Source organism: Bos javanicus, chromosome 18, assembly GCF_032452875.1.
Source record: "Bos javanicus breed banteng chromosome 18, ARS-OSU_banteng_1.0, whole genome shotgun sequence".
Classification (NCBI taxonomy): Eukaryota; Metazoa; Chordata; class Mammalia; order Artiodactyla; family Bovidae; genus Bos; species Bos javanicus.
Window position 1 is genome coordinate 64,983,984 of NC_083885.1, and position 10,656 is coordinate 64,994,639.

General features: G+C 45.2%; 1 protein-coding gene across 1 annotated transcript in view; it reads left to right on the forward strand.

Annotated features, from left to right (window-relative positions):
- Positions 1–3,636, forward strand: part of LOC133229795 (zinc finger protein 805-like) — a 43,140-nt gene extending 39,504 nt beyond the window's left edge. The window contains 2 exon segments of the mRNA XM_061386542.1: positions 1,001–2,167; positions 2,731–3,636. Coding sequence (XP_061242526.1) covers positions 1,001–1,732 — 732 coding nt within the window. The 3' untranslated portion in view covers positions 1,733–2,167; positions 2,731–3,636.
- The last annotated feature ends 7,020 nt before the right edge of the window (positions 3,637–10,656 follow it).

A 10,656-nucleotide genomic window follows, 5' to 3' on the forward strand; every position in this document is an offset into this window, starting at 1 on the left:
CAGGGCAGCTCCCTGGTTCTGGAAGACTGTGTGTGTGTTCGTTCTCTTTCCTAAGGCTGAAAGAACCTCCTAATTTTCTCTACCACATCCGTAGGTCTGCCCTTACCAGGAAGCCTCCGCAGCCCATTCCTGTCTCCCATCTGGGAGCTCTGGGTACCCTTTGCTGGCTCCCCTGTGCAGAGCACCATGAGGTGTGGTTTGGAGCACACTCACCACACGCAGTGTCATCAGCCCTCTGTCTGCCCTCCTAGTCTCCAGACATTCTGTCCCCTGTCCATACTCTCCCCCTGGGCTTTCCCTTTAAAATTTTCAAGAATTCAAACAGGAGAAAGAAAGAAATTGCAAACCTGAGTTTCAGAGACCTGAAAAGACAGCAGGCTGAAAAGACGGCCACTGTCTTCATCCTACTCTCACTGCCACGGTGATTTAGTTTCTTCTACACTGCCATCACTTACGAGCCTTTTTGTGTATTGTCTTCCCTCCAGGTGACAACAGAAAACCTGAGACCCCACAGCCTGCCCCTTCCCACCCAGCCCCATCTGAGGAAGTCTCGCCCCAGAAACGACCAACTCAGCAGGCCTCAGGGCACTCCCAGCTGGGGCAAACCAAGGATGTGGATAGGCCATTGGAGATGCGGGAAGGTCCCCTAAGACCAGGGACAGGCCCCCAGGGGAAGGAACTCCCTGGGAAAGTAAACCCTGATCATCATGGTTTAGGGACAGATGACTGTCTGCCCTCGAGGACTGCACAGCAGCGAGTCCCTCCAGGAGACATTCTTTATGAACGGGAGTCACGTGGGCTGGTGAAAGGACCCCTGACTCATGAAGGGAACTTCCCCTGTAAGTGTGGGGAATGTGGGAAAGCTTTTAACACACATGGCTTCCTTGTTCGACACGAGCAGCTTCACTCTGGAGTGAAGCCCTATGGATGCACAGAGTATGGGAGAGCCTTCAGCAAGAGCACACACCTCCTCCAGCACCACCTGATCCCCACCAGGGAGAAGCCCTATGAGTGCAGTGAGTGTGGGAAGGCCTTCCACCGCAGGTCACAGCTCACAACGCACCAGCTGATCCACACCGGGGAGAAGCCCTATGAGTGCAGTGAGTGTGGGAAGGGTTTCTGTGACAGCACTAGACTCATTAAGCACTCCATCATCCACACCGGGGAGAAGCCCTACAAGTGCCTCGAGTGCGGGAAGGCCTTCTACCGCAAGTCGTACCTCAAGGAGCACCAGCGGATCCACACCGGGGAGAAGCCCTATGTGTGCACCGAGTGTGGAAGGGCCTTCGTCTACTGCTCCACTTTCATCTTACATAAAAGGGCCCACACTGGAGAGAAACCCTATGGGTGCAAAGAATGTGGGAAGGCCTTCAGCAGTCGGTCAAGCCTTAGCCGGCACTTCACCATCCACAGGGCAGAGAAGCCCTACAAGTGCACGGAGTGTGGGAAGGCCTTCAACCGCAGAGCGTACCTCAGCAGCCACCAGCGGATTCCCAGTGGAGAGAAGCCCTACACGTGCGTGGAGTGTAGGAAGACCTTCTGGTGGAGCTCAAGCCTTGTTCGACACTCCATCATCCACACTGGAGAGAAGCCATGTGAGTGAAGCGAGTGTGGAAAGGCCTTTAGTCGCAGCTCATCCCTCACTCAGCGTCAAAGGGTTCATTCTGGGGGAAGCCCTGTCAGTGTGACAGATGTGGGACAACCCCGCACACTTACCTCATTCCACGTTTAGAATTGAACCTCTAAGAACTCTTTCTGGGGAAAGACTTCTGCATGTAACCCCTGAGGAAAATCTTTTGCCAAGGAAACATCTTACTCAGAATCTGATCATTCATACCAAAGAGAAATCCCCTCATTTTTCTTCCCTGTGAGAAAATCTATTTGCAGGGTATCAGTTGTCATCTAAAGAATCAGGTTAGAAATGGAGTCAGCCTAGAAACTTACTCTATATCTGAAAATTCACACGGGAGAGTGAGCCAATCTTTATTGTGCACTTAGCAAAGCCTTCAGGCACATCTTCCTCCTCAGTTTACACTGCAAAATTATCTCGGGTATTTAAACAAAAGAGGAAGAGACATGGAAGAGAAGAAGAAGTGCAAACCCAGCTTTCAGATTTCCATGACGAGCCCGTGGCAGTTTGTCGTCCCTTACCTGAGGTAAGAGGAGTGTTGTTGCAGAGATCAGAGGACCGCGTTCCTTCTGTTTTATCTTGTATACACACGCGCTCCTGTCCACTGTCGGGAGAGTTAAACAGTTGAGGGTGCATCTGAAAAGATTCACTGAAAGTCACTTTTGCTTCCCTAGTAGCTCAGACAGTGAAGCATCCGCCTGCAATGCAGGAGACCCGGGTTTGATCCCTGGGTTGGGAAGAGCCTCTGGAGCAGGAACTGGCAACCCACTGCACTATCCTTGCCCAGAGAATTTCATGGACAGAGGAGCCTGGCGGGCTACAGTCTGTGGGGTTGCAAAGAGTCAGACACGACTGCGCAGCTAACACACACAGCTTTGTTCTACAGCATTGTCTCTACCCTTGAGTAGCCTGTATCTTTATGAGAAATATGAAGGCTTGACTTACAATACACTTTAATATTTAAGGAGATAAAGATATATGTATGAATGAACCCATTTTACTGAAATGATTGATATTTTTGAAACATAATGTGTCTTGTGTCTTTAACCAGCTGGCACTCATACTTAATCTGTTTATCTTTTTATTTGTCGTAGGGTGAGGAGGACAGTATAACTGTGCAACCTTCCCAGATGAATCCCAGTTCTTCCCTCTGATTCTTCTTAGGCTTCACGAACACTTCAGTGATTTTCTAGAGGTTGAATTGCAGCCACAACAGAACAAAACACACAGCTAAACTAAGCTAAATGATAGCACTACATTCAGAGAAGGAATCTCATTTTTCATCTTACAAAAGATTGTGCGAAGATTCACTGTCAAGTAAAGTGACTAGAATTTCACCGATTGAAACGAGCTTGTGTCAGTACAGCTACAGGTGAGTTCCACACGTGTCGCCATTGGCTTAGTCCCAGTGTAAGGACTAATGACTAATGTCAGTGGTCAGGGTATTTTGAGATTCCTTCCTTTTATTTTTTTAAGCAACATATGATAGTATTATTACCTCACATTAAGAAATATACTGTACAGAAAAGCATAAAAATAATCATGTATTCACTCTGAACGCTTCTCAGGGCTTTTCAAATGACCACATGTCTAGTTCTGTATGGCCGTCGTAGGCCATGTCATTTCTGTTGTGTTAATCTATGGCGTTATTGTGAAGGCCATTCTTCATGCTTTTCATGTCTTGTCTAAGAAGTCTTCAGCAAGCTCTAGGTTCTTAAATCTCTGATACATGTTGAGTTACTTTTTGTGTTAACCATGTGCAGTTTAGGTTGAGTTTTTCTTGCCTAAGGATGTTCGGTTGTTCTGGCACCATTTGAATACTTGAGAAGACTATCCTGCCTCTGTTGAATTGAACTTAGTGAAAAAAAAAAATCTGTTGGGCATATTAATTTTTGGACTGTTTCTGAGTTCTTTATGTTATCCTACTGATCGGTGTATTTAAACCTCTGTCAATACATTATCTTGAATACTGTAGCTATCATTAAATCTTAAAATTGGATAAAGTACTTCCATCTTCTTTATGGTTTTTTTTTTCTTTATAGTTTTTAAAATTGATTTAGCTTCCCATGTCAATTTTTCCTTTGGTTTTCTGTTTAAGTTTTAACATGTGCTGGTGTATATATTAAAAACATCTTGTGGGATTTTTATAGAAATTCCATTAATCTATGGATCATTTTTGGTGAGATTTGGCGTCTTTATTATGTTGAGTATTCCACTCCATGAACATGGTATGTCTCTTCATTTATTTGGATCTCTGATTTATTTCATAAGTGTTTTATAATTTTCAGCTTATAGATCCTGAGCATACTTTGTTAGGTTTTTATTGAGTTTTAACTTCAGTTTTATCATTGTCATTACTGTTATTGAGAAATATAATTAATTTTTATATGTTGACTTTGTATCCTATGCCCTTGCTGGACCCATTTATTAGTTCTAGCAAGTTTTTTCTGGGCAGATTCCTCAGGATTTTCTTCATAAGCAATAAGTTATCTATCTGCAGCTCAGCTCAGATGGTAAAGAACTTGCCTGCAATGCAGGGGGCCCAGGTTCAATCACTGGGTTGGGAAGATCCCTGGAGCAGGAAAGTGGCAAGCCATTCCAGTATTCTTGCCTGGGAAATCCATGCAGAGAGGAACTTGGTGGGCTGCAGTCTCTGGGGTCACAAAGAGTTGGACACAACTGAGCGAATAACACCTGCGAATAGTGAGCATCTTATTTCTTCTTCCTTAGGTGTATCCCTTTTATTTCCTTTTTCTTTCTTTATTCTGCTAGCCAGAACTTCCAGTACAATGTTGAATAGAAATGATGAAAGAGGACACCCAGGTCTTGTTCTTAATGTTAAGGGGAAAGCATTCAGTGTTGCTTGATCATTAAATAAGATGACAGTATGGGATTTTATGTAGATGTTTTAAAACCAAGTTTGGTAGGTTTCCCTCCTCATTTGCAAAGACCTTTCATTATGAATTGGTGTTGAATTTTGTCAAATACCTTTTCTCTTTCAGCTGATGCGATCATATGACTTTTCTTCTGTAGCCTGTGTATATGATGGATTGTCTGACTGGATTTGAATGTTGATCCAGCCTTGCATTTCTGCAGCAAACCCTGTAGTTACAGAATATGGAACACACACACACACACACATTCTTTTTGCCAGTATTTTGTCGAGAAATTTTATGTGTAAAATCGTGAGCATATTGGCCTATTTTTTTTGGCACTGCTGTCTGAATAATACTGGCCTCCCAAAATGACCTTTGGGTGTTTCTCCCTTTTTCCCTCCCAGCCTGGTTGAGATTTTGAGAGTTGGTTTTCTTTCTTCTCTAAATATTTGGTAGAATTCTCTGGTGAAACCATTTTGGCCTGGAGATTCCATTTAATGGAATTCATTAACTGGACTTCATGAGAATATGTAGGGATGTCATTAGCTTTGATACATTGTAAAGCAAAGTTCCAAGTTGAATATCTTATAATGATTTAAAAACAGCAAAATTATGCTTTGAATAATAGGACTTGAGCACTTCAAAGGACCGTAGAGACCCTCTTCAATTTAATGATTAGAAAACTGAGGTGCAGAGAAGGCAGGTGACTAGTGCAAGCCCATATTCTCAAGATAAGGCCAGATAGTGTCCGTTTCTCCTAGCCTGTTGGAATTCTGCCCTTTATACTGCTTATAAAAGCCCTATCCAGTTGGCATTGAGTATGTGATTATTTTCAAAAAGCACATTTTGATGATCTTTGCTTCCTTCAGGCATAGGTTATTCTGTAACAATTTCAAGCACATCTTTAGATGTTTTCATTCACATTTTCTGTTACTAATCTGTGTCCTGTTTTATTTCACTGTTTTTTTTCATCCTATGCAAATTAGATTTTTTTTTTATGGTCTGTGTATTGTCAGTTTTATATATATATTTATTTTGTGCTAAAAAGAAAACATCCTGCATTTAGTGTATGCAGTTCTATATGTATCTTATCAGGCCAGATTTATTCATCTTGGTGTATGAACCTGGTAGAACCTTACCAATGTTATTCCTGCCTTATAAAAATAACTTGAGATAGCATTAAGATGTTTCAATTTATAGATGTAACTTTTTATTCTTAGAGTAAAATTGTTTTACATAAATTGATGTTTAAGATTGTATACAAATTTTAAAATGTCTTCCTGCTATTTTCTTTCCTGAATCTATTTTTCAGATGCAAATATACACTTTTGTATTTTGATTTTATTTAATAACTTAATATATTTATTTTCCAAATTTTTATTTGCTTTATCTCTGTAACATATCTTCAAAATTGTGACTTATAAACTGAATATTGCTGGATAGTTTTCAGCCTACTCAAAACTACTGACGACCAATTCAAACATTTATTACATATACATTTCATGTGATAGCTGGCATATCTGATTTAAAATGCATCTTCCTATTGTGCTTATATTTGCTTCAGTTCTGTGTCTTACACATTCTTTTAAAAATTTCTGTAGATTATTTACATTCTAAACTTCACTTTTAGTTGGTAATGTATATACTTCTGTTTTATTAGTGTTTAAGGTTAAAAATTATAATACATGTCTTTAACACAACAAAGTATAAGTTAATATCTTAACCTTTTGCACGATGTAATGGATATTATTGAGGATCGCGTGGTAATTTCATTGTTCTCCTCAACAAGATATTGTTCATGTTTTACATAGATAATGAATTACCTGCATTTACTCAGAGGTGCCCTTTTCTTGGGTCTTTGGTCCTGTCACTGCGGACCTTTCACCTGGGATCATTTCCTTTGGCCTTAAATGTAGTTCATTGGAGTATAGTTGCTTTACAGTGTTGTGTTCTGTGTGGGTGAGTTACCTACTATTTCATTCTCTTTTTGAGAAACATTTTCAGTACATCCTTCCACTATGTCCTGGACCCACTATGTTGTATGTGACTGGAGGTGATTTATTTTGTGTTAATAGTTTCCTGGTATTAAGGAACAGTATTTGAACATGGTACAAGAATAACACATTCTAGAAATTCTAACAGGCTCAGTAATTAGATAGGGTTTTGAGTTGTTGGAATAATAAAAGGATGACTGTGTAGAATACATAGGAGAAATAATATGTCTGGTAACCAGATTAATGGATTGCAACATAAACCGACTAGATGACTAACAAACCCCGTTGTCTCTTTTTGGATGCCTAGGAGGTCAGCATGTCCCAGCTTTCCTTAACAGTTAACTCTGGGACCATGTGGATGAGTTGTGGCCACATGAATACAGGCAGAATGGTTGTGGATGCGTGTCTTAATTGTCCCTGCATTTGTGCACCCTTCTGGGAATCTTCTCAGTGCTTCTCAATCTCAAACCTCCCCAGGACTTAGCGCTCCCTTGGGTGCTGTAGGTTCAGAAGGTGGGTTGATGGTAATGATGTCTTGATGAGGACAGGTCCCGATGACCTGAAAAGCCTCTGAGCTTCCAGCTGGGCCATCTCATCATCACGTATTTGTACCCAAGTCTGCCAGTCCTCAGGGTCAGAAGAAGAGGACAGGAGGGCAAGAAGGAGGCCCCGGTTACTGGGAGCTTGATGATATGTCACCATGTCATAAACGTGAAACCATCGACTCCACTCCACTTGGACCTGAGGGCACTTAGTCCTGATGTGCCCAAGATCAGACTGTTAATTGTAATAATGCAACTCTTTGGGCATCGTGTCTACCTGTAGTTTAAGAAGTCTACCTGCTTTTTAGAGATAACTAAATATGGGTAGAAAAAAAGGTCTATGCAAAATATTACATACAAATGTGTGCTTTTTATGTAAAGCATTTAATCAGTACCTGAGAGTTTGAAAAGTCTGAAAGTCTAGTCGCTCAGTTGTGTCCAACCCCATGGATTGTAGACTACCAGGCTCCTCCATCCATGGGATTTTCCAGGCAAGAGTACTGGAGTGGGTTGCCATTTCCTTCTCCAGAGGATCTTCCCGACCCAGGGATCGAACCCAGGTCTCCCACATTGTAGGCAGACACTTTACCATCTGTGCCACCAGGGAAGTCCCAGTATCTAAGAGGTTCCTTGCCAAGTCAAGTAATCATATTTTCATAAATAATGCCAACATCCTTGCAAAGAGGTATCCATGGCTTAGCCTTTCACAGCCTTGTATGTGAAAGCGTTGTGTCTGCAATCCCATGGACTGCAGCCTGCCAGGCGCCTCTGTTCATGGGGTGGGTTGCCATTCCCTTCTCCAGGGGATCTTTCTGACCCAGGGATCGAGCCTGGGTCTTCTGCATTGCAAGTAGATTCTTTACTGTCTTATCCACCAGGGAAGCCCCATGTTAATACTAATGACAGTAGTAATGTTCAGTCACTCAGTCGTGTCCAACTCTTTGGGATCCCGTGGACTGCAGCACCCCAGGCTTCCCTGTCATTCACCATCTCCCAGAGCTTACTCAAACTCATATCCATCAGGTCGGTGATGCCACCCAACCATCTCATCCTCTGTCATGCCCTTCTCCTGCCTTCAATCTTTCACAGCATCAGGGTCTTTTCTAATGAGTCGGCTCTTCGCTTCAGATGGCCAGGGTATTGGAGCTTCAGCCTCAGTCCGTCCAATGAATATTCAGGATTGATTTGCTTTAGGATTCACTGGTTTGATCCACTTGCAGTCCAAGGGACTCTCAAGAGTCGTCCAACACCACAGCTCAAAAGCATCAATTCTTTAGCGCTCAGCCGTCTTTACGGTCCAACTCTCACATCCATACGTGACTGCTGGAAACGATTTTGAACCAGTCTGTTGGTCCGTGTCCATTGTCTGTTGCTTCTTGACCTGCATATAGATTTTGCAGAAGGCAGGTAAGTTGGTTTGGCATTCGCATCTCTTTAAGAATTATCCATAGCTTGTGAGCTCAGCACCAGCCCGAGTTCCTCATGCCCTGCGTCTGGATGGGGCCCTAAGTCCTGCAGTGATCAGAGAAAGCGGGGCATTGCCCCCAGGCCTATGGCAATTTGGGCACTGTCCTTTAAGAGGAAGCCCCGCCCTGTATTAGGAAAAGTGAAGCTAAGTTATCTCCCAGTCTCTTCGCGTGGTGCCGAGGGGCAGTCGCCAAGGAGAAGGGAAATGGCGCAAGCGCGTGGGCACAGGCTGGGGTTGCACAGAGGCGGATGCCATCGGCACTTCCGCCTTCACCCCTGGGCCAATCACAGTCCGGGAAGGGGCGTTTCCGGCGGCTTCGGGGCGGGACTTCCGGTCTCGTTGCAGTAGATCCTCTTTCCGGGAGCGGTTGATGGTTGAAAAGCGACCACGTGGACCGGAGCGCAGCTCCGGGACCGTGTCTCTAGGGCTGGGCGGGGAAGGCGAGCGAGATAGCGGGCCTGTCTCCGCACCCCATCGGAGCCGTGACGCCCCAGCTCCGGCACCTTCGCCGTGACACTGTGCCCCCGTCTATGGGACAGGAGACTTCGCGCCTCGCGTTTGCCAGCCTGCGCCGAGACTGCACGTTTCTGCAGGCCTCCACCCGCGCTCCGTCACCAAGGGCCCCGAGGACGGCGGCCTGGGCCTTTCGGGCATTTGACGTCATTTTTTTGTTGTTGTTTGACTTCATTTTATAGCGAGGTTTGGAGTTTGAGGCGCGGCCCGAGGTGTCTGCCCCGGTCTCCCGCCTCTCGGGGCCCCGTTCCGCCCACTGTGTCCCGTGGCAGTGGCAGGTGCGGCAGCGCTGATGAACCCGGCGCAGGTGAGTGGAGGGTCACCCAGCGTCGCGCCCCAGAGTCCGCGCTCCTGGCCATCGCTGCTGGTGTTTGTCCTGGGACTCTGCCTTCCCTTCTCCCGGTTCTTGGTCGCAGGTCTCTGGAGGGAGTCACTTCTGGGGTAGGGTACCTAATTCAGGCATATGAATAGATTCCTAAACTGAAAACCACGGGAGTAAATTTTGGCGCCATGTGCCGACTCTCAGGGGTGAGCCTGAGTTGGGAGTGATCAGGGTCTACATTGGACCTGGAATGACAGCCAGAGGAGCTAGACCTCCCTTCTGAAAGTTTGGAGAGAAGGTGGAGGTGATTTAACACATTTCGTTACATAGATTTCCTCTGGCTGCACAGAGGAGGCTGTGGAAGTGAGGCAGGGAGCCCCGGGAGGATTGTGAGCCAAGAGCTTTAAGACCCAAGTCCTGGGGACTGGTGGGAGAAGGTGAGCGCGAGTTTGGATGACACCAGGACAACAGGCTGGCAGGAGAGAGTTTGAGGCCCGTCATACTGTACTTAGCTTAGGAAGTATTTCTGTCTGCCCACCTGCCTGGTTTCGCTCTGGGCTGCACGCAGTAATCAGAGGGAAAAGAGGAGAGAGCAACTACCGTGTGGTGCAAAGTCGGGCGTCTCCTCTGAGTTGGGAGACTGGGGAAGAGAGGGACCTGGGGTGCTCTGGGGAGAGATGCTCCCTGCCAGCTTATCTGTCCCCATCGTGGCAGGGCGGTGTGACCTTCGAGGATGTGTTCGTGTATTTCTCCCGGGAGGAGTGGGAGCTGCTAGAGGAAGCTCAGAGACTCCTGTACCGTGATGTGATGCTGGAGAACTTCGCACTTGTGTCATCGCTGGGTAAGTCCCTCTTTTAGTTATCTGTTGCTACCTGGCAAATTACCCCAAAGCTTAGTGCACTGAATAGACAAGCATTTATCTTACAGTTGCTTTGGGTAAAGAATCAGGCATATTCTACTTGGGTACCCCTAGCTTAGGGTCTTTCATGACCTTGCTGGCAAGCTGCCCAGGGTTTCCATCTGATCTGAAAGCTTAACTGGTGGTGAATCTCCCTTCAAGGTCATGCACGTGATCAGGAGGCTGTTGGCTGAAGCCCTGCCTCAGTTTCTCGCCATGTTGTGTTCTCCTTTAGGCAGGTCACAAGGCAGCTGATTTCTGAGATGACGGGCGAGAGACAGCATCCAGGAGAGAAACTGTATTTTTACAACCTGCCCTCAGAAGTGCCATCCCACAGTGTTTCATTATTTTCTAATGAACAAAATTATTTTCTGTTCATTATAAAATAGTGTTTAAACCCAGCCAGCACTCAG